The sequence below is a fragment of the Melanotaenia boesemani genome, chromosome 11, assembly GCF_017639745.1.
Source record: "Melanotaenia boesemani isolate fMelBoe1 chromosome 11, fMelBoe1.pri, whole genome shotgun sequence".
NCBI lineage: Eukaryota > Metazoa > Chordata > Actinopteri > Atheriniformes > Melanotaeniidae > Melanotaenia > Melanotaenia boesemani.
Genome location: NC_055692.1, coordinates 25086516 through 25109341, shown reverse-complemented (window position 1 = coordinate 25109341; position 22826 = coordinate 25086516). Strand labels below are relative to the sequence as shown.

The 22826-nt window shown below is 39.2% G+C and overlaps 4 protein-coding genes across 5 annotated transcripts in view; 3 read left to right on the top strand and 1 right to left on the bottom strand.

The window, feature by feature from the left end:
- The window catches only part of dtx1 (deltex 1, E3 ubiquitin ligase), a 47908-nt gene extending 42361 nt beyond the window's left edge, over positions 1 to 5547 (bottom strand). The window contains exons 1-2 of the mRNA XM_041999648.1: positions 5096 to 5547; positions 4050 to 4646 (exon numbers count right to left, since the gene is read on the bottom strand). Coding sequence (XP_041855582.1) covers positions 4050 to 4308 — 259 coding nt within the window. The 5' untranslated portion in view covers positions 4309 to 4646; positions 5096 to 5547. The remainder of the gene's footprint in view (positions 1 to 4049; positions 4647 to 5095) is intronic.
- Positions 5548 to 10420: 4873 nt separating this feature from the next.
- LOC121649270 (tubulin alpha chain-like) lies at positions 10421 to 10859 on the top strand. The gene is given in 1 exon segment (XM_041999963.1): positions 10421 to 10859. A coding segment is annotated over 1 exon segment (414 nt). The 5' UTR covers positions 10421 to 10445.
- Positions 10860 to 12430: 1571 nt separating this feature from the next.
- dgcr6 (DiGeorge syndrome critical region gene 6) lies at positions 12431 to 14447 on the top strand. Of its 2 annotated transcripts, XM_041998281.1 has the most exons (6): positions 12438 to 12548; positions 12704 to 12815; positions 12932 to 13092; positions 13318 to 13418; positions 13514 to 13654; positions 13815 to 14447. In XM_041998281.1, the coding sequence occupies exons 2-6, from the start codon at positions 12712 to 12714 to the stop codon at positions 13890 to 13892; spliced, it is 585 nt and encodes a 194-aa protein (XP_041854215.1). In that variant the 5' UTR covers positions 12438 to 12548; positions 12704 to 12711; the 3' UTR covers positions 13893 to 14447. The 2 variants fall into 2 exon arrangements, with proteins under 2 accessions (XP_041854214.1, XP_041854215.1); XM_041998280.1 differs by having other exon boundaries at positions 12431 to 12815.
- Positions 14448 to 15392: 945 nt separating this feature from the next.
- On the top strand, positions 15393 to 22544 carry slc7a4 (solute carrier family 7 member 4). Its single transcript, XM_041999108.1, has 5 exons — positions 15393 to 15508; positions 16588 to 17647; positions 17770 to 18476; positions 18867 to 18975; positions 20718 to 22544. Exons 2-5 carry the CDS (start codon positions 16666 to 16668, stop codon positions 20933 to 20935), a joined length of 2016 nt encoding a protein of 671 aa, XP_041855042.1. The 5' UTR covers positions 15393 to 15508; positions 16588 to 16665; the 3' UTR covers positions 20936 to 22544.
- Positions 22545 to 22826: the final 282 nt, after the last annotated feature.

The following is a 22826-nucleotide window of genomic DNA, read 5'->3' as shown; positions in this document are numbered from 1 at the left end:
ACTATGTGAGATCAAACTGCAGTACTGGAGTATCTAGACCAAAATAAACCCGTAAATATCTAGAGATACTGTACTACCTGACACTGAGCCTCCTAACGTCATTGCTAATCTGTTCACAAACCATGAACATACTAGATAACTATATAGATGCTAAAGTTGCACCTCACTGTAACTGGTTCCGTCTTTGTTCTATTTCTAGTTCGTTCTTTACATTTTGTTACACTTTCACTCAACGTGAACTTTAGCGTCTTTGGGCTCCACTTTCAGTTCCTTTTGCTTTCTTCTAACACAGGTGGGACTTCACAGTCAGAGCTGATGCATACAATGCCTGACCTTTCGCACGTACATAGCAGAAATCCTTTTTACAGCTTCCTCCCACAGACCACCAAAACAGCTCCCACGCACACTTACTTCATACTAGACAACATTAAAGAAAAAGCAAAGCAAATGCGCAACCCTCTTCAGAAGTCTGCAGTCCTACATATGATCAGCTAGTTTACAGGTATCATAGAAACCACAGCCACGGCTGCTGTTGCTTGTCAGCGCAACACATAACACAAGATAAGGTCTTTGTCTTTTGGTGTTTTTTCACTGTATTTAGAGAGGGCATTTAGCTGAGGGAAATAAGCCAGAGTAAAGGTGGTTCTCATGCATCTGGAACCAAAACAAACAAGGCCCCTGCTCCAGCAGCACAGCAGCCAACAGCTGCTGATAGGGAGTTATCTCTGCAGTCACACATGGACCGTCTCACAACAATGAGCACTTTGCAACACATACACATGAAAAAATGTACAAAATAACAGCACATGCAATCTGTTCCCACAGTCTGTTTGATATAAAAGCTGAAGTGAAGTAAAATTTTGTTGTATTCTGCTGGAAAAAACAAACTCTAGAACAGGTTCCCACTAGTTTGGTAACTGTATATATAAAATATATATATATATATATATATATATATATATATATATATATATATATATATATACAGTATTTGAATAATTAGAAATTAAATTCAGTTTGTTAACATTGGTAAAGCACATTTATCAGAGTTGTGAATACTGTGTTTTGACCTTCTGACATGTTCCCAGCTTAGATTTCTGCTTGCTATAAATCAAAAATCAAAGCATGGCACAACAATGCGAACGAATGCAGATGAGTTGGTCTTGGATTTGTGCCACTTCCCCAAAGGGAAAATATTGAAGATATAAGTGCTTTAAAGCTGTGCAGCATAATCAATACTGGCAGAGTAACATCCATTTGACAGGCCACAAGTGTTGGTATATGAGAGAAGTGGCAGATAGGTCTATGTGTTTTGCTAAAGGAGCGGCTGTAGTGAAAGGGGATCCGTCCTCAGCAGTGTTTAGAGGTTCAAATGTGCATCTGGGGAGAAGCACAAATCGATCCTTATTGGCTTGAAGCCAAATGTCTGTGCTTTCAGTCAGGATTTCACCAAAGACGAGTGTTCATCACTAGCAGATGTCCTGAAATTAAACCCATGACCTATGTTCTTGGCAATTAAATACAGATGTGTTTAGGCTGCTACCAAAAAAGAAGAGTCCTGCTGCATCGTCTGTCGTGCCAGTGTGGTCATCATGACGCACTGATTACAGGGGGCACGCCAAAAACTATAGCTGCTGCCTCATTAGTTGGTGTAACTCAGCATGGTTGCCACCCACAGGAGATCCTCCCAAAACCACAGCAGAGCAGGGTGCTCCTGCACAGGCTGCAGGGATGGGACACAAACACCACAGCTGGAAGAGAGCACCAGCATACGCAAAAGCCAGTCAACTCACTCACATCTACAGAAACAAGCATGTCATATACACACACATACACAGCAGGCAGCATAACTCTTCACAGCCTTCGCTGAAAATGGCCTCGAAGGACAAGATCACTGGCTCTGCCATGAAATGGGGTTTCCCCACAGGGACACTCTGTAAGCCTGCAACAGAGTAAGTGACTGCGGGTGACCTGCACGGCTACAAAGGCAGCAGACACCAGTGTGGCACAGATGCATCGCAATCCACATTAAAACAAGCTTACAAAGCTCCTTTGTGCAAGCAGCAACACAGCAACCTCACAAAAGCCTATAAGCTAGCCCACACGGGAGTTTCAATCAGTCAATGACGATGACCTAGCTAAGGTTTGAGTGTGTGTGTTTGCGTGTGTGTGTGAGATGAGAGTTCAGAGGATATGAGGAAAGAGAAAGGAGAAGAGGTAGCAGGGATCAGATATGCTGTCCGTCAGACTCCACCGTGACAGGTTTATCCCAACGGAGGAGGAAAACAACACACTAAATGGCACAAAGAGGAGCGATAAACGTCAGGCCTGGCTCCTGCGCTGTGGTAATAGCTGACAAACTATTCAGTGGCTCATCTCACAGCCAGTCAACTCCAGACTCATGTGCTGCTGTGCATTATGCTCTGTTAGAAGCGAAGGCACTGGCGAAAGTAGCAGAGAGCCAGCCAAGCAGCTCCTGACTGTATTCTATGGCCAGTTGTGCTCTCATTCAGCAACTCAAACATTAAATAATAATTTCTTCAATCAATGTTATATTTGCTATATATCACTATTATACACATTCTTCTAATGAGACACCGCGTCATTTTCAAGCACACTTCATTGTGTTTTTGTGCTTCTAAAAAGTATATTCAACGCAGATTTTTTAGAGTATTTTGCTACTGTTCATGTTTATTGTCAAAGTACAAGCAAGTGCAGATTTGTGACGGTGTCACTTTGTACAGAAATTGCAGCTTGAGTCATTTTCTGTCAGTGTAACAAGACAGCATTACACTGCTGATGCATTTTCAGAAATATTTCATCACAAACAGTTTACTGCATTTGAGATGTTTTCTGCTCTTTACTTTAATGTATTAGTGAATATGATAACTAACCACTGCAGATTATTGAAAAGCAACATAGTGCAGATCCATGCACTGTGAGGTCACCTTCTGCACCTCATGTGTATCTCCCCATACATGATGACGCTCCGTTACATAATGTCTGTAAACACTTAAAGACCCAGCCTCTAATTTTAAAATGTCAAAGTTTCATTCCTTCACAGATTTGACCTCTCTACTCTCTAAGAATCTAACAAAGAAAACTTAATAAGCAGCTGATATGTTTATAACTGATTCCAGCACAGTAATGTGGGGATGAAACTAAACAAATGACACCAAGAGATGAGAATTCTCCTAAGCTAATCTTAACAGCTGCTTCAATCTCTCCCAGATCTTTGAACAGTAGTACAGCTGCAAAGTAAATCCACACACACAGAGGCGTAAGCAGAGTCTCTGCTAAGTACTGAAGTACAGCAAAAACAACTGGTCCTACTTAAAAAGCCAGCAGTCATCAGAGAGAATTACTGTGAACCAAACAGAAACTGCACAGAGTGGATTTTCCCTTCTTTAGCTGTTATCATGTTTGGGCAAGAAGCAACTGACCCTTCAGTCAAGATGATGTTGGTCTTGTGCTTTCTCACAGATTCCACATTAAACTGAAAAATGCTTCCATTGTGTGAAACACTCAAATAATGAAGCAGAAACAGTTCTAACACAGTAACTGTTTCCACGTAACAGATTCATGTGTGTAATGGTATTGTTTCAGATAAGTAACCACCCACTGTATATACAAGCACATGCTGACCTTTGCCAAGGTCATGGCATACCAGCAGCTGCATGAAGATGCTCCCATGTGAAAATATCATGATTACATTTTTCCAGCATGGTGCTCTGTTCCCTTTGCTGTAGCTCCTCGAAGCTCAACCTGTGGTCCATTTATAGGAGTCCCAAAGCAGACAAGGCGCTTAGGACTCTTGTTTACCCCCTCAAAAGCTATACAGGATTTGTGTAGCAACCACCTCAAAACTGGCTCTGCTCCAGTGAGACAGAATGGCATAATCTGCAGCCCAGACAATCAAAGATAATTCACTGATGCATTTCAGACATGATAACTACTGGGTATACTGTTGTATATTTTTTCAGTGCTTTCCTTGATTTCTATGGATGAAACCTCTGTCCCCGAAAAAAGGAAGACCTCACATTTCTTACCTGTGTCTTGTCGAAACTGGTGCATGGACTGCAGGTCGATGATGTAAGGAGAAAGCTGAGCATCCACCTGCCCAAGAACTACACTTCCACGGGCGTCACCTTTCAATACATTCTCTATATGGTGGCAAACCGCCGCACTGTACGGCCTCCAGCGCCCATGTTCATTCAGCCACTCCCAGACCACCACCCTGGCCAGGTTCTGAGGGGGGTATCCCACTCCGTTCATGGGCACCAGCAACCCTGATCCTGGACGAGCCATCTGCTTGGTGGTGTCTGCGCCTGAGCTGCTGGTTATGTCCCGTGCTAGAACACCACTGCAACTCTGTCAGTCAACTGACACACTGGAACATTTTCATCAGTCCCCAAAACAAAAAAAAAAGCTTAAATCAGATATTAGTGTGGTAGTCCTGAATTATCTCATACTGCTCTCAGCAGCCCTGCCAGAGTCATCATCTGCAGGTACTTTCTCACACTTTGATCAGCTCAAAGGTAGCTTCTGTCCTCGTGTGTCTTGTGTTTGAAGTGGCAGATGTTGTTGACGATGATGATAACTGCAGCTGCAGGAGTCTCAGTGATTCACAGCCAAACACAGTAGATCTGCAGCAGGTATAGGAAACAAGGAACACAGATATACTAGTAAATGAATGCTGTGATTTATCCCATGAGCAATTCTAGGTACAGTTCCAGCAGAGATGGCACAAATCTAAGCTGTTCTGTGCTGCAGGCCCCCTTTTCCTTTCCTTTTTTATATTTTTTAATTTATTTATTTATTTATTGTCTGCATCTTAGCTAAACTGATTATTTCAGACCTATAAAAACTGCATGAGCTTTTGTGGTAAATATCGGGTGCAAATACAGTTAGATAATGCTACAACTAAACCAGACCGATTATCATTCAGATACCTTGCACAGAGCTGTTGGGTGGGGGGGGGGACATAGAAGCGATGCAGGCGCTGTTGCTTTTTATTATCTATCAATGAAAATGAGTGAAAAGACTCATCCTGAATGAAGGAAAATATGCTTGAATTCATTTTGGTGATACAGACCTGTAGGTAGCAGCTGCGGGGCCACACATCTGTCAGGTAGACGTTGCGTCTAAACAGGCTCCGGACGAAAATCCGCTCTGCCAAATAAACTGGAATAAAACCGAGCTTGATATTTGAAAGAGCACCTGCCTTCTCACATTTAGGATTTCTACGTCCTCTTCGTATTAAAGTCGAAATCCTCCTACATACATCGAGGCTCTGCCATTCATTACAGAGGACCAAGACGTCGTTTCATTCCCGTCAATCTGATCCCGACTACAGCAGCTTGTTGGTCCGCTGTGTTAACTGAACGCATGCCCCAGTTGCAGAGTATGAGCTGCAGAGCAAAGCCGCTCCGCTGCAGGCGCGCGGTCCCTTCCTTAAAGCTAAACAAAAAAAAAATCACACATTCAAATTGTAAACGCGCAATCCTGGGTATCCAAGAAAGCACGTCCAGGCACACCTGTATGCATAGCCATAAAATTTAGCCGGGGGGTGGGTGGGTGGTGGGGATTGATATTGAAAAAAGTTACAACTTCCGGTATCCGGTTTCAGAATAAACATTGTATGATCTAATGAGAAGATTCCTAGAGAAACAAGACGCCAACTAATGTTTTCGCTGCTAACATCTTGCTTACACATACGAATTACGTTATTTACTAAATAAAATAAAATAAAATCTTTAATTTAGGTTGCATTTGAGAGTCAGCCACAATGAAACATTTTAATAAGAAGCCACATGTTCTGTTGGGGCCCCTCAGACATATAAACAGTGCGTAATGACAGAAGAAAATAGAAGCTGAAACCGACATGTGCTTGTTTTGAAGTTTGTCCACTGCGAAAGTGAACTATCTGAATTTATGGAGAAAGAAAAAAAAAAACTCATAACTTGAGGAGATTCAGATTTAATCAAGTAAAAAATAATCTCCCAGTGCAGTCATGTAATTCAGTGTGTTAAGATTAAATGAAATATTTAAAATTCTAGACTTTAGACAAGTGGGAAATCTTTAAAAACAAGTGGTGAAACATTCATTCCAAGTCCTTTATGAAGTTAAAAAAAAATCCTCAAAACTAAACTGTCAATGTTTATTTCAGTGTTTTCTTTCTTACTTTGAGAGAAAAGAACTTAAACAAAATTATCCTTCTGAATGCAAGAATTTCTATTAATAGTTGCTTTTTTCCCCTTAAAAACAAGACAAAGCATTGTCTGAATGAAATCAATAGGCACCTAAAGTGTTTAGCATTGAATCCATCATTATCATTCACTACACATTAATCCACTGGTGGTACATGTGTGTACATGTGTAGCCACAGCTCCTGGGGCAGACTGATGGAAATGTGGCAGCATGCCAGTCTGACCACCATCAAACATCCATACACAGAAGCAAGGTGGGTGAAGTGTCTTGCCCAGGGGCAGATATGATAAATCAGTACCCATGTTTTTCAAACACAGCTCCACCATCAGACAGAAATTTATTAAGGACCCAACACTCACAAAAAGCAAGCTTGTGTATGTAGTTCAGTGGGGTGAGCTCTACATTGAGGAACCCAAACAGCCACTTAGCAAATGGATTGCTCAGCACAGGAGAGTCAACTCATCTGGCTAGGAGTCAGTTTGTTTCCTACACCGTAATGATCAAAGACACTTCTGAGGACCACAATGCTGGATTCTTGGACAGAGAAGACAAGTGGTTTGAGTGGGGAGGGAATGAGGCCATCTACTGTATCTTAGTAGAAAAAGTTCAATTCACTTCAATTAACAGAGGAGGAGGGATCTATCACCTCTCCCTCATTTACAATAGCATCCTTTCAGATATCCCAAGGAGATTGATCACATTTATTTACACTTTGCTTCAAGTGAAACTATAAGCAATGGTCATTTTAACAAGACCTCAGGTGATTCATGACTCAATAATCATCATAGACTCTAATATATCAGTAGTTTTACAGGCTACTTCAGTGAAATTTTCCACCATCTCCATCAGAACTGAGAAAACTCTTCTGTATGAGAGTGAAACCTCTTCAAGAAACTAAACTCAGTCCAACAGACTTGACTTGACCTATGTTTGATATGTATTATTATATTCTTTTAACTGCTTCCTTTAAGTAAGCTATTTACAGACCTGTATGCCCCATTCACTGCAAAGATGAATAACAATTTATTCTTCAGTGTGATGATACTTTTTCATCCACACAATAATTTTTTTAAATAATCAGAAAGTTTGAATAAAAGGTTTATAGATCAATTCATGCTTGATCTACATACAGGATGAGTGACAAAATGAAAAAACAATATGACATTTTTCTATTAGGCCATGTGTTAGGTTACCCAGATCAATTCAGCCTACAAATGGTTTGTATGATTTCTTATGACATATAATCCACATATCCAAAATCCATGATAAATCAGTGGTGCTCTGTTGAGTCGTCTGCAGGACTTCTCTTATCATTTATCAATATTGCTGATCAGCAGTATTAATACAGGAAGACTCTTGATCCCGTCCCCTAGAATCCAGTAGATTCCAGTTGATGCCAGTAGACCTTAAATCCTCAGCACTGGAGTGCATTTTCAGGAAAAACTACATAAAATTAGGACATTTTAACTGTGACTATGAGCCAAACAACAATGAAAAGGCTGCTTCTCAATCCCAATGGACTTTAAACAAATTAGAACTAGAAAAACTAAACAGTATGTCAGGTCTCGCAAGATCGTTGTTAACGTGGTTGCTATGGATGTTGGTACGTGCATGACACGTTTCCATCCTGTTTTGAGCATTAATGGGCTGCGTTCCATTTCCAATTACAACCTGCCAGTGTATTGGGACATAAGTGGAGTTTAACAGGCTCTGTCTGTCTACTTTCATGTCTGTTTCAGGAATATACAAGAAATTTTTCCTTTTCTTATTTTCCAGTTTGAATGACATCCATTAAAGCACTTCAATATTTTGGCCCGGTTTTAATGTTATGATGGTAACTTGAAACTATATTTGCCTACAGGTATAGTTGAAAGACCATGTGTGTGTATGCAGATCAAATCTTGAACTACTACTATACAAATATGATCATTATGGGGTTACACAGGTCTCATCAAACCCTGCTTTACTTTAATTTATTTAATCAAACAGGACTTAGTGCATTACATTAAAACCCCAGGGGTGCATTATTTAATTACTGCACAAGCAAATACTGATAATATTTTATGTTCAGTTAAAAACTATATACTTTTGCCCTCTGTAAATAGTTTTTACATTCCAATTTCACTTAAAAAAAAAACCTTATTTATTCAACATTTTCCACATTATTTCTCAGAGGGTGTTGAAATAGCTTATGCGTGTGTATTTATTTAATATGTGATGTAACTCTGACCCATAGACTGTGTGCTGACCCTAAATCCAGCATTTCAGGCCTTCTTTCACATGAATGTCCTAGATGGCGACATCTCGGTTAGGACGCATCCCTGGTGAGGTGTTCCGGGCAAGACCCTCCTCCCAGAGGGTCTTCCCCAAAGACCTCGGACACACTGGAGGGACTACATTTCTCGGCTGACGTGGATCACCCCGGACAAGCTGGAAGAAGTTGTCTGTGAAAGAGAAATTCTGGGTTTCAATGTTTTGGCTGCCACCCCAACTATCTGACCCCTGGATAAACGGAAGAAAATAGACAGGCGGAGATTAGCGGTGAAATGACACACACGAACACATTAGAGAGCAAAAATGTCATAGTTTACCAAGAAATTGGAACTTTCTTTAACAAGAGAATGTACACTGTCCATAGTTTGCTGCCACTGTAGAACATTTTCTGACTAAAACCACAGACAGGATGAACAAATATGTTAATAACTTATATTCTATGAACAGGTAATGAAAATAATCAGTTTTACTTAGCGGTGCAGCTGGTTCCTTATAAGACAGTCATGAGATCGTAGTCACAAGTGAACCCCATGATGCACAATATCTCATGGCCAGATTAATTGATTTTACAAGTCTTTGGAGCTACTGTGAAGGGGATACCACTCTTCCAAAAAGAATGTTCTCACATAGAGCTTTGATAATGATGATGTCTGACAATTTGGTTCAAAGTATCATAGCTGTTCATATGGTAGAGATGTGATGATGACTTCAAATGCTGGAATATATGATTCAAGCAAATTTTTCAAACACATAAAGACATTGACCTACACGTTACGCCCTATGGATGACGACTCTTCCTTCTAAGGGGGCAAATGGGACCTCTAAATCGCTTCAACACAGGGGTCAAAGGTTTTGATTTCTCCTTTAATTTGTCACTCACCTGCATCTACAGTACGTAACACAACTGAGCAGCAAAATGGAGCAACAGAGACATCTGCTGGTAAAATAAGGTAATTTCAAGGGGAAAAAAAAGCTTCAACTGCATGTGATTGACTCAAATAAGCCATTGATGTAATGTCAGGTCTTCATCGAAAGATACAACATCATTTTATTTTCTGATCTAAATCTCCTTGCCATCCATTTCATCACTTGGAAAATTCTAGATGTTGCCGTATCCTCACTCATACAAATCAGTCAAGAACCCAGACTCATAACATCTGCATCATTACATCTGCAGTGTTTTTCTGTTATGTTCTGTGGTGGTAAAAACAATGTAAAACCATAAACCCTTACATACTTTATTATTGTTATTGTTCAATTGCTTGTTAATATAAATAGTTAATCAACCAATCACATGGCAGCAACTAAATCCCAAAGTTCAAACTGAGCCTCAAAATGAAGAAGGGGATTAAAAGGACCTTGAACATGACATAGTTATTGAGCAAAACAATGCATGAAAGTCACTGAGTTGTCCAGTTGGTTTATACTCTAAGAGATCTTTTTTTTTTTTTTTTTTTCTGTAAGTTTGTATCTGGTTGTTGTTGTGATAAGTTTGTAATATATCTTTTCGATTTGGTTATTATTTAAGACCTCTTAATCACTGGCAGCTCTGTTTTTCTATAAAAGCCGTAGGAAATTTTTTTGGTGTGTTTATGTACAAATGTAGCAGTTTGTTGTCTGGTGATAGTGTGGATTGAAGGGTCGTTGCCTTTTGTTTGTGGTGTTTTTGTCTCCTCTTTCTTCTTTCTGCTTTCCCTTTTGCTTCTTTTTCTGTCCCCTCCGGTCAGGTCCAGCAAGATTACACAGATTCCAATATTCAAAGTAAATAAATAAATTAATTAATCAGATTATCAAGAGGAGCCTTATACCCATAAGCCTCCCCTTGGCAAAGCAAATTTGTTTGACACAACACAGCAACTATCATTCTGCTTGCAATGATGCTGGACCGGACAGGTTTGAAAAAAAAAAAAAAAAAAGAGAGAAGCCTTATCAAGAGAAGTTGACCATAGCTGAGATCACTGATGCCTGCTTTTCACCCAACCAATCAGATGGTGAAGTGTGACCAGTGCCATTGTGAGTACATGGCTTGCTGCCTCTTGTACCGTGGTGATGTGGTGCCTAAGAATGTCAACGCTGCCATTGCTGCTATCAAAACCAAACGCACCATCCAGTTTGTGGACTGGTGTTCAACTGGTTTCAAGATAGGCCTCGACTACCAGCTGCCCACTGTAGTACCTGGTGGGGACCTGGGCAAGGTCCAGACGGCTGTGTGCATGTTGAGCAACACCACAGCTATTGCAGAGGCCTGGGCTCGGCTTGAGGACAAGTTTGATCTGATGTATGAAGGAGGGAGAGTTGTCTGAGGCCAGGTTATAGAGTATAAAGAGGTTGGCATTAATAGCGTGGGGGAAGAAGATGAGGGAGAGAAGTATTAAACAGGCAGTTTTATATAAACAATATGTGCTTTATTTTGGTTGTTTAGTTATTAGATTTGTTAAGTCAGTTATTTCACATTCACAACACAATTATTTGTTCCTTAACGTTCTTTGTCTTCACTACTGTGTAGCTTAATGCAGGTGTAGTTTGCAAAGTTAAGGAGATCACCATGTTTTAGAAAAACCACCATAGATGTGAGGTCACAAGCATTTAACAAACTGTGATGAGCTTGTCAGGTGATCACATTTAAATCAAAGTGAAACGACATGTCTCAGCTGCATCATGTAACCATTGTTGCAGCCAGAACAGCCATGGTCCCTGCTTGTGTAACTCTCTGGGAATATCCCCTGACTCAGCCTCATCGTTATTCTCCTCATCATCCTTCTGGCTACGGGTCTCATCCCTTTGGTGGATCTGCACCCATGGTAGCCCCATAACAAACACAAATACATATATTATATACATGCAGATGCAATCAAATCCTAAATTAAACATAAGTAAAACTTTATATAGCAGCTCTCAATATACAAAATCACAAAGTGCTTCACAAGAGCCAACAATGTAAAAACAAACAAAATGAATAAAAATCAGATTTAAAAAGATGTGTTTTTTAACTGATTTAAAAGCAACCACAGAGTCCATCAATCTCAAATCCAAAAGGAAGAAAGTTCCAGAGTGGGGGCCACTGAACAGAAAGCTCTGTCTCCTTTAGTTTTTAACTTTGCATGGGGCACCATCAGCAGGCCCTGGTCACAGGACCTTGGGGACCTGCCAGGGTACATGGCTTCAAAGGCCATCTGATATAGGCTGGTGTCTGTCTGTGAAGAGATCTCCAGGTCAGTGAAAGAATCTTGAACTGCACTCTGAAATAAAGCAGAAACCAAGTCACATGTGAAAACTTTGAGGATTTTGTTAGAAGCCTGGCAGCAGCGTTTTGAGCAGCTTATAAGTTTTATTCTCTGTAGTATTTTCACAGGACCAGGTCTAAGGGGGTCCAGGTGGCAAAAACATCATAAAATTAGCCTAATTTGCATTTTTACAAAAAGAATAAAAGTTTCAAAAATCATAAACTGTATTTTAATTATTCTGGATGTTGTTTTGGATATTTCAGTCCAGCTTTGAAGAATCTAGGTGCTGTAGTTTTTTGTCAAGAGATGTCTATTACTGCTAATTCAATGGAATCACCCTTTACACGTTCAGCGAATCAGAAGCTAACTTCAGCGTCGTCCACAGACTATAGGCTACGAATTAAACACAGTGAGACTGCCAGGTTTGAAGCTGCTATTTCATATTGCTTTATTTGGATAAATCACCTGTAAGGTATGGGCCAGACAGAAATAAACAAGATTTGATCAACTATATTCTGTTAGTATAGAACATAGTGTCGGTAAATGACTATAAAATGGTTATAATTTATATAATTTAAGATATTCTCATTTGTAATAGCTGCACATTTGGGCACGATGTTCTTTCATAGGCGGCTTTTTTTACATAATGCGCCATCTGCTGAACATATTAAGCTACTTCATGTGAAATTGCAGTCAGGCATCTTTACAGACAGCAATTCAGGGTCCTATTTAGCTAGAACTGAGTATACAAACGAATACAAATGCATGATTAAAACCAAGAAGTATCCATTTTTCTGTTTGCTTAGCAGCTTCAGTCGCTGTTTTGGTTGGTTTTCAAGGGTTATTAGATACAGTTTATTCTTCAATAAATACATTTTGTTGTGTTTTTTTAAAGTTTTAGCGTGAATCTATTCCAATTAGGCTAGCTGAACGGGGTAATGTTATACAGGTGATTACGTTGACCAGCATTGTCCAGCCGTATGTATAATTTTCAGTTAGAAACATGGATGGTTACCCGGGAGTCATTGATGGTGATTCTACTAAACAACAAGAAAGACATTACTATCTGTTATCTGAACTACAAACTTTAGTGAAAGGCTTACCGAGGTATTGTTTTCTCTTGAACTCCCTTTCTGAACAAAAGTCGTAAAACTGGTTGTGTTGGACGTTTCGTGTTTGCATCCTGGTCATTCCATTTTGTTTTGTTTGTTCTCCACGATTAGCTCCTTCCAGCAGCGCCTGTCCTACAACACGCTGAGTGACTTAGCTTTAGCACTCATAGATGGGACAGTATATGAGATCGTACAGGGCCTCTTGGATATTCAGCATCTGACAGAGAAGAATCTGTATAACCAAAGGCAGAAGCTGCACTGTGAACACCAAGGTCTGTGATCTGCTTCAGAGAAAACACACATTGATTATTAGGTTTTTATCCGAGATGGATCCTCCTGCCCGTTAGACTGAAAATAGCTAAAACCTGCCGTCTTCTGAAATACACAAATGTCAACTTAAAAATGTGCTTCTTGAAACAGGTTTTCAGTCTGAGGTTTCAATTTGCAGTTGTTAGTGTTATTTTTTCTTTTTTCTTTTTTTTTTTTTTTGTTGATAGCACTGAAACAAGATCTGGCACGAAAGCACAAAGATGCTTTGCAGTCATGTAAGTCCCACAACCTTGCACTTCTCAAGTCAAACCAACAAGCAGAATTAGAGGTAAGAATGGGATTTCCAGTACCTATCATTACTCAGAGATGTGGTATCACCGTATGCTTTTTGGTTTGTTTAACAGCCGAGATTTGGTTTCTCAGGCATTGGAAATCCGAGTGCGAGATGAACAAAAAATGATGGATAAGAAGATTGTAGCGGAAATGGATCAAAAAGTGATAGACCAACAGAACACCCTGGAGAAGGCAGGAGTGCCTGGGTTTTATATCACCACTAATCCTCAGGTTAATGCCCCCACTTCTCTAATCGTTGATGAAGTGCTCACTAACAACACAAATGATAATGGGGTTGTTTGACAACCTCCAATGTTTAATAGAGAAAAATATCCAGTAGATGATCCAGTATGTTAACATGAACTGCGCCTAACCTTTTTTTATGTTTCAGGAGCTGACAATGCAGATGAACCTCCTTGAACTGATTCTTAAGCTTCAGCAGAAAGAGTCACAATCTGGATTACTATAAGAAAGATGAGAGGCAAATCCAGTTGTGCCACAACAAATACAACATAGCCAATTACAGTATGAACTGATGTCACTAGTTGTAAGATTCAGCTGACGTCCGTCAGCATGCAGCACTGCTTGCTTTAAGAAGTCAAGAAGGTGCTGAACTGTTCTTTGAAGAATAACATCAGTACCATAAACCTTTTGGGAAAGGTTCCCTTTCAAATGGAACATTACAAGTCCTGGAGAAGACTTGCACAATCAGAAGTGCAGCAAAACACAGTGACAGCTTAAAAGCAAGCTTGTACTCTTGGAAATGATGTTACAAATCTTTCAGCTGTATAAATGTTTAAAGACTCAATGAGATGAGCAAAGATCCTTCTAAATCACATGAGTATTTCTTAGTTTCTTAGAAGGGCAGAATTTAATTATAATTCAAATTTTGAGCAGCCCTAGCCCGCTTTTGATTTCCTGCACACAAGGGTAGGTCTGATGTGTAGCTATTTATGGCTTTGTTATCATCTGTTAGTAGTATGTGTTGTGTGTTTTCAGTTTGTAATAAAGTTCTGTTTCTAAACATGTAAGAAAAAGTTTAATGATTTGATGAAGCTGTGGGTTTTTTTCTGCTTTTGGAGTTAAAATATAAATATATAATCATTTGGAGTTAACACACACACACAAACATATATATATATATATATATATATATATATATATATATATATATATATATATATATATATATATATATATCGGAGTCAGTGCTTGATCCAAGTTATCACATCTCTAAACAAGATTGTAGCTGAAGGAAAGTTAATTAGGGTTAAATCTCATGAGATGGCAAATAACTGGAAGATGGCGACATAAGTACCTCTAAAATTAAGTGGCTGCAGTTTGTGTGTCTCAGTATTGCAACTATAATTACAAAAACAAACTACAAATAAGTTCAACAAATGAAAGATTGATAAATTTGGTAACTGGGGATTCTGGAGAGTAAAATAGGTTAGTAAAATTAAATGTTTTATAAAGCAGGATATTAAATAAAACTGCTTTGATTCAAAATTCAAAGTGTTTATTGTCATTTGCCCAGTAAGGAAACAAGTTTCCCTGAACAATGAAATTCTCACTTTGCCGTCCACACTGAATGCCATAAAAGAATATAAATAGAAGAAAGCAACTTTAAAGCTAAATAGGAGATAAAGATAAGATAACAAAAAACTGAGTAAACAATCTATGTACATAAATGTGCAGTGTGCTTCATAAACTGTTGTGCCACATTCAACAATGAATGATTAGATGTGCAAAAGAATATATGTCATATATATAATTTATTCATTATTTTAAAAAAGGTACTAAATAAAACAACTGAATAACCATCCTCCAAATGTGGTGAATCCGTACATTTTTGCCAGGGGTTATAAAATATATGTTGGGTGCGGCAGGGTGGGGAAGCCCCCCCACCCCTCGCAAAGCTGGATAAAAGGAAACTGTGCCTTTAAGAAACAGCACAGGCATTGGATGATGGTTTTATTCCTCTCCGGTGCACTTTCAGCTCCATCACCAGACGATGCAGCCCGGTAACTTCTAACAATGCTGCGCTGGAACCGCAGCAAAAATGACAAGGCCTGAGCAGCAAGGGTATTTATTCGCTTATCTATCTTTTTCTGTTTCTGCTGACGCTTTTCCTTGTGTGATTACAACGAAGAACGGGGATGGTCGCACCTAACTCACGGATGAAAAAGTGTAATGTAGCGCAGCGCATAGTGAGGCGCACGAATGATCCTCCCCTGCTCTCTTGTCCATTTTGTTATAAATTATTAATGTGATATTTAAAACAACTATTATTTCATTTGCCGTCGTATTCTTGCCTCTTTTAGTTGGTCATGGATACATTTGCTAGAATCTGTTATATTAAAGAGTCATATACTTCATGACAGCTGCCTTATTTGTGGACGGGAATAAAGCGTTACGTAATTATAATGGAGGCATCCTGCAGTCGCAATATGTTTATCAACGCCAGGAATCGGATGATACACCGTGGACAGGGAGGGTAAATACTGCATAATTGTGATATAAAATAAAAGAAAAAGAATCACGTCAAACAAGGAAAAATAATATTTTAGTGTAATAATTTTACACATCAGCGATGCCTTTTAGGTGACGTGGACTATGGGCCTGCAGGGCGGTGAGGGCAGTGCCAACATAATGGGTTTCTGATTAGATACCACAAATAGACTTTAAAAGAAATATATAAAAGATAAAAAATAAACAAATAAATAAAAAACTTAAATTCAAAATGGTTGTGTCCACCCTGTTTTTCTCTGGAAGAGATAACAAGGCTTCTTTGAAAAAAACCTCATTATATGTTTCTTTTCCTTGTGTTGCTCTCAGTAAGATCACTTTATTTAGAAGGCACCAAAACCACATGAGGGTCCTCAGTACAATAATTAAATGGTTTTTATTTTATAAATTGAAACATTTTTAAACAATACATATTCCATGCCACTTCTCATTTTGTTTGATCACACATGTAGTATGAGTCCAAAATGATACATCATATAAATTGGCTCTTCACATAGATGGTATGTGTGTATCAGCATCTTTGTCTAAAACATGAACCAAAATACAGACTTCAACAACACACCCTGAAGGCAAAGCTACATCTGATTCCCATGTTTACATGTGTCTTTGTGTAAATATTGTGTTATCTCTTCCAGGTAATTTTCACAGGTAATGGATCGAGTGTGACAAGTGCAAGATCAACCCACCCAGCCTGCCTGTCTAACACTGTAGCTATGGCAACCTGTACAAGAGGCTGTGCACCAGCTGTGCGCTTTTGTCAGAGACTGAACCGTCTCAAGACACTAGATGGTGACATGATGGCAACCTCCCTGAAACGTTGTCTCTCCACCCTGGACCTGACTCTGATGGGTGTGGGTGGCATGGTAGGCTCTGGCCTTTACGTCCTGACAGGAACAGTGGCTAAAGACAAGGCCGGGCCAGCAGTCATTATATCATTCCTTTTTGCTGGTTTTGCTTCGTTACTGGCTGCCTTTTGTTATGCAGAGTTTGGAGCACGCATTCCCAAAACAGGCTCTGCCTACATGTTCACTTACGTCTCTGTGGGAGAGGTCTGGGCCTTTCTCATTGGCTGGAATGTGATTCTGGAGAACATGATTGGCGGTGCTGCTGTGGCACGGGCCTGGAGTGGGTATTTAGACTCCATTTTTAACCATGCTATCCAGAACTTTACAGAGACACATATCATGCAGTGGAACGTGCCCTTCCTTGCCCATTACCCTGACCTACTTGCAGCAGGAATTCTTGTCATTGCTTCGGTCTTTATTTCCTTTGGAGTTCAAGTGTCCTCTTATCTAAACCATATATTTTCCACTGTTAGCATGGGTGTCATTGTTTTCATCCTTGTCTTTGGATTCATGTTGGCTGAACCAGCCAACTGGAGCCAGGAGCAAGGAGGCTTTGCACCTTATGGGTTGTCTGGAATACTCGCAGGCTCAGCGACGTGCTTCTACGCGTTTGTGGGCTTTGATGTAATTGCTTCCTCAAGTGAAGAGGCAAAGAATCCACAGAAAGCCATTCCTGTTGCCACTGCTATCTCCCTAGGACTTGCAGCAACAGCCTATGTCCTGGTTTCCACAGTGCTCACACTAATGGTGCCCTGGCGAACGCTGGATCCCAACTCAGCTCTAGCAGATGCTTTTTTTCGACGTGGTTATAGTTGGGCTGGAGTTGTTGTGGCTGTAGGTTCCATCTGTGGTGAGTGTCAACCCTTAACTGAGTAGTGCAACTTAAATAGTTTTTAATATATTATGTTAAGCTGCAGTGTTGACTTCTCAGTCATGTATTCTGACTTATGTTCTCTCTGTCCTTATTTTTAGCAATGAACACTGTGCTACTCTGCAATCTTTTCTCCCTACCACGGATTGTGTATGCCATGGCAGAAGATGGATTGTTCTTCTCCATTTTCGCGAGGGTCAATCCCCTTACCAAAGTTCCTGTCAATGCTATTCTGGTGTTTGGAATTCTCATGGCCATCTTGGCTCTGATCTTTGACCTGGAAGCCTTGGTTCAGTTCTTGTCTATCGGCACTCTCCTGGCATACACCTTCGTAGCAGCAAGTGTTATTGTGCTGCGCTTCCAGCCTGAGAAAACCAGTTCTAAGGGCACCGCTTCAACATCTCCTAATCCCAACGCTGAGCCTTCTCCTGGCCCCTCTGAGTCTCAGACCATAACCGAAGACAGTGAGGAGCCCAAGCAATATGAGTCCTTTTCAGACAAACTCCAGTTGGTGGAGAGGCAGAAGACAAGAGAACGACGTGGGGTGGGACAATTGAAAGCCTACTGGGAGCCTTACCTGGACAAGCTGTTGGGGGACTGTGAGCCGGGCGAAGTGGTGGCCTTTGGCGTGATGACTCTGATTGTGAGCTCAGTATCCCTCTGTGCTGTGTTGGAATTTGGAAACACACAGCTGCAGCTGCCGCTGTGGAGCTTCACAATGCTACTGGTGATCTTCAGCTTAGCTTACATTATCAGCTTGGTGCTTATATGGGTTCATGAGCCACAAAAAAACACCACAACATTCCAGGTCAGATTTCACTGTTGTTATTTCATAGGGGTATAAAAATACAACGATCTGCATCAATACATTGATTCAATAATCAGCAAGTCAGGCTCAAAAAACATGTGTAATTGTTTTACATTTATTTTACTCTAACCAACAATTCTTATTCTAAAATGATGAGGATAATGGCTGCATCCTGAATCAATTCAAAGTGAAATTGTATCATTTCAGAATTTGAAATATCAACAAACATCAAATTAAATTATCCATTGTAACCAATACAATATAGTTTTGTGATCAAACTTGTCATTTACATGCTATTGATTAAGCCAATGTGTAACTAAAATAAAGCAAAATGGAGTAAAATTATGTACTGAGTAAATAATTCACATTGTTTATTTAATTGTTTTAAAGGTACCTCTGGTTCCACTGACTCCAGGTGCCAGTATCCTCATAAATGTGTTCCTCATGATGAAGCTCAGCCTGCTAACCTGGATTCGATTCACCGTGTGGATTGCTATAGGTAAGACAGCCTCAGAAAGTCAGAAAATGTACTGGCCAGCTAAGTTTCTCAAATATATTTCTGCTAAACAAATACTTTTGTTGCACAGCTTAATAAGTAACTAAAAGGATTTACAGTGAGCAATAAGCTTACAACTTCCTGTCCACACAGATACTGGATTGGAGTATATGGCTGACTAATAATGTGTCATGTGAAACTTGTAGTATATATGTTAATATACCAGATTGCACAAACATTTTCCCCCAAAAGAACAGAAAACCTTTCCATTTCATTAGCAGCTCTATGAGGATGTAGATGGCCAAGCAGTGTTTAAGCCCTGTCTGTGAGGGCAGGATCACTGGGGAAACATGATTATCTGTATTAGCTTAAGGCTCCTCTGGATCAGTAAACCATTTAAACACCACTGTCAGCCTGCTGCAAGTTAACAAGATGCACACTCATGAAATATTACATCTGACACCTGGGCTGAAAAGGCTTTCCTTCCCAGGCGTGTATCTTTCATAGCCAAAACACCCTGGAAAAATAGTGATCTAAAATATTCCAGAGTTTGATAGCAGAAGTGCAAATGCTTGTCAGCAGGGGGAAAATTAGTTATTTGAACATTTTATGAAATGAGATCAAATAAATATTTGCTAGGGCATAAGAAATAAGATTTCTAAAGATAATATATTTAATTTTTATCAAGTCAACTGAGCAGAAATTCCGAGTTTCTAGCCATCAAATACAGCATCTAGTTGGCCACAGAAATAAAAAACTAAGCCAATGGGGATAATCATCATAAAGTTGCATCCATGTTATGGACCAGTCGTAGGTTTGCACTTCTTAGTGCAACCAGGTTTCAAGGCTCAACTTTAGAAAATCAAGATAACTTCTTTCACATCCTTTGTACAATGACATCAAAGAACACAAATTTAAAATCAAACCATGTGATTGCCTTTAATATACCCAAAATGCCTTCTCTAGACTCAGTGTATGATGTGTCCCTTTTTGCTACTGTAGTAATCTAATGGTACAACGTAGTGATGGGTCATTAAGGGGAATTTTCAATATCTAAGAAACTCCTCTCTGGTTGAATCACAGACACAATGCATTCTTTGTCTAATGGTATTTATTTGCACACGTGAACCTAAGACAACCATGCCCTGAGGAATGAATAAAAGACACACCGTTTATAAACACAAAGTATTCTCATAGAGAATAAACACAAATACAGCTTGTTTAATTTAATAGTTCAGCTGCTTCCAAACACAATAATTACATTCTATAAAACGTAGACTGAGCAAACACATTAGCAAACACATTCTGTATACTCTATGCATGAAAAATCGAAGCTTGCATACCTCATTGGTTGCATTAACTCAAATAGGATTAATTTTGCTTCATGAGTCTTGGCTTCAGTCCAGTCCTGTTTAACATTAGTGGTACTTCACACATTGTCATCTGGTAAGTTTTGTCAGCCCTCTTTTGGTGGATAGTGAGCTGCAAAAAAAATGTCCTGATCTGACATGACAAGTAGGCTGAGGAAAATAAAAAAAACAGGCTTCTAGCTTATACTTGGTTTATAGCTATCTGCAAGATTAAAAGCTTTTTAGTCATACAAATTGTTCTGGGTCTTTGAAAGATGGTAAGTAATACGTTTACAGCTTATTATACAAAGCTAGTATGATAATCATTGTCTTCTTTCAAAATACGTAGCCAGTGTTACTGCCCATGTAAAGTGTTATGTGCTGACCCTTTCCCAGGTCTTCTTGTGTATTTTGGCTATGGGATCTGGCACAGTAAGGAAGCTATGCGAGAGTTGGAACCCAAAGACATGGCTGCCCGGTACGTGGTGCTACCCAGCGGCAGCCTGGTGGAGACGGTGCAATCCGTTCAGCCCGATGGTCAAATGGAAACCTCAGCGCACCACATCAGCTCATCCACTACCCCGACAGCTGAGGATTGTGGTGGAAAGAGATGATGTGTTACCGGTGGGAGTCGTCATTATTACTGCCTGATGTTATCTGTTGTGTCCCACGCATACTGTATTACTACTAGTGTACTTTCTGTATCTCACTCCTGTTGCTCTGCTAAAGTATGTACACCACAGGATGAGATGCTCTCTGTCGTATTGTGAAGCACATTTGTATATCTTGTTATATTAAAATTTAAAGTAGAGAGCTTTATTAATGTCCTATAAACTAGCATCGAGGTCCTACACAACCAGCTCTTCTCTTACAAGCTTGCCACTTTTTCAGAATCCACATGGTTGTAGGATGTATATGGTGCTTTATTTCTTACAAACAGTGGAGGATTGTTCTTTCATTTATTTATTTTTCACACACAAGCACAGTCCTTGAGCTTGTAGAGAAATTAATAACTTTTTTGTTAGAAAACCAACATAATTTTTGGAAGATATTTTAAGAAAAATAATTTATTAGATGCATCTTTTGTTTTGTTAAGTTAAGCAGAGGACTGCAGATTTGTCAGTTTACATTTTTGCCTTTTCTCAAATTGCTCTCCCTTATGCCACAGAAGAAACAGTAGGCTTTAATATCTGATTCCATCTCACTTATCTCCTCCTTGTGGTACTTCTAGACTTTCTTAAATATGCCACTTTCTGGCAAAGTATTTAATCCTATATTATAAGATAATGTATTTATTTATTTTTTCTATTATTACCACTCATATTTTCTTTTGTTGTCAATGTTGTGTTTCTTGTGTTACCATTTCTGTGTAATATGTTTTATATACAGCGCTACTGTCTTTTTCAGCCGTTTGTGTTCACCTTTAACTGACTGAGTATTAATGAGTTCCCCTCTTAATCTCATAAATCTCACTCCATGACCCTGCTTTTTTTTTTTTTTTTTTTGGCTCATCTTGAGCAGTTTTTTTTCTTCGTGCATTTTTAGACTGCAGTTTTCCCCTAATACCCTTTTAGCATGAGATTATACATCAAACACTGATGCTGATTACAGCTGATTCCCTGAGAAACTAGAGAAATAATTAGATAAATGAGCACATAGACAAACACAAAGCTATTGAATGGTAGTCTTAACACACAGAAATTGGCCAGCAGGCACTTGTTTTGTTAAACCTGGGATCTGCCTTATCTGTCTGAGGCCTCCATAATCCCAACAGATTTGTGACAGTCCCTGTCACCAGTCTGCTGGTTGACCTAGATTAAAGGAATCCACATGTGTGAAAACATTCCCCCATAATATGGAGAAACATTCCTTCAGTCTGCACTTGTGTAAATAATTTAAGTCAAATTTGGCATTTTTTATATCACATATTGTAGAGCACTTAAAAGATGTCAGTTCTGTTTTTATTTATCTCTGTTTTATAATAATAATAACAATAATAATATCATTATTATTATTATTATTATTATCATTATTTGCATGTTACATTAGAAACCAATGGCCTTAAACATGTTATTAATACAGACTGATCTCCAAAGCCAGTCTGGTTTGGTTGATTCATTTATCTGCCTGTTAGACAAAAACCCTTATCCAGAACTTTATCCTCTTGAATTGTCAAACCAAAAAAAAAAAAAAAAAAAAGAAGAAAAATCCAAATATGGAAGAGAATGTACATTAGGAGGCATTTTGGCGTAGTTTCAAAAAAGAGTAAGGTTTAAAGAGAATTTTATACAACTTTGCACAAGTTGCAAACTATTTTAGTTTAAAAATTCAGTTTCATGGTTATGCTTTTCATGTCAGACCCAGTACATGTATTTCTACTGTTGTGCTTTTTTAAGCCGGATATTCTCTTAACTCTGTCATTTTTATGCCAGTATGCACACATATAATTGGTCCGATTCTTTTCTTACCTTTGAAAATTATTGTACTCTGTACTTGCACATAAGT

What these genes read in the sequence shown, in the direction of transcription:
- dgcr6 (XM_041998280.1), top strand. Translation starts at nt 12,712, where the DNA reads ATGGATGGTTACCCGGGAGTCATTGATGGTGATTCTACTAAACAACAA. An exon ending in TTAGTGAAAGGCTTACCGAG is followed by an intron (nt 12,816 to 12,931) that starts GTATTGTTTTCT and finishes CTCCACGATTAG; the next exon opens with CTCCTTCCAGCAGCGCCTGT. An exon ending in ATATCACCACTAATCCTCAG is followed by an intron (nt 13,655 to 13,814) that starts GTTAATGCCCCC and finishes TTTATGTTTCAG; the next exon opens with GAGCTGACAATGCAGATGAA.
- slc7a4 (XM_041999108.1), top strand. Translation starts at nt 16,666, where the DNA reads ATGGCAACCTGTACAAGAGGCTGTGCACCAGCTGTGCGCTTTTGTCAG. An exon ending in GGCTGTAGGTTCCATCTGTG is followed by an intron (nt 17,648 to 17,769) that starts GTGAGTGTCAAC and finishes CCTTATTTTTAG; the next exon opens with CAATGAACACTGTGCTACTC. An exon ending in AAAACACCACAACATTCCAG is followed by an intron (nt 18,477 to 18,866) that starts GTCAGATTTCAC and finishes ATTGTTTTAAAG; the next exon opens with GTACCTCTGGTTCCACTGAC.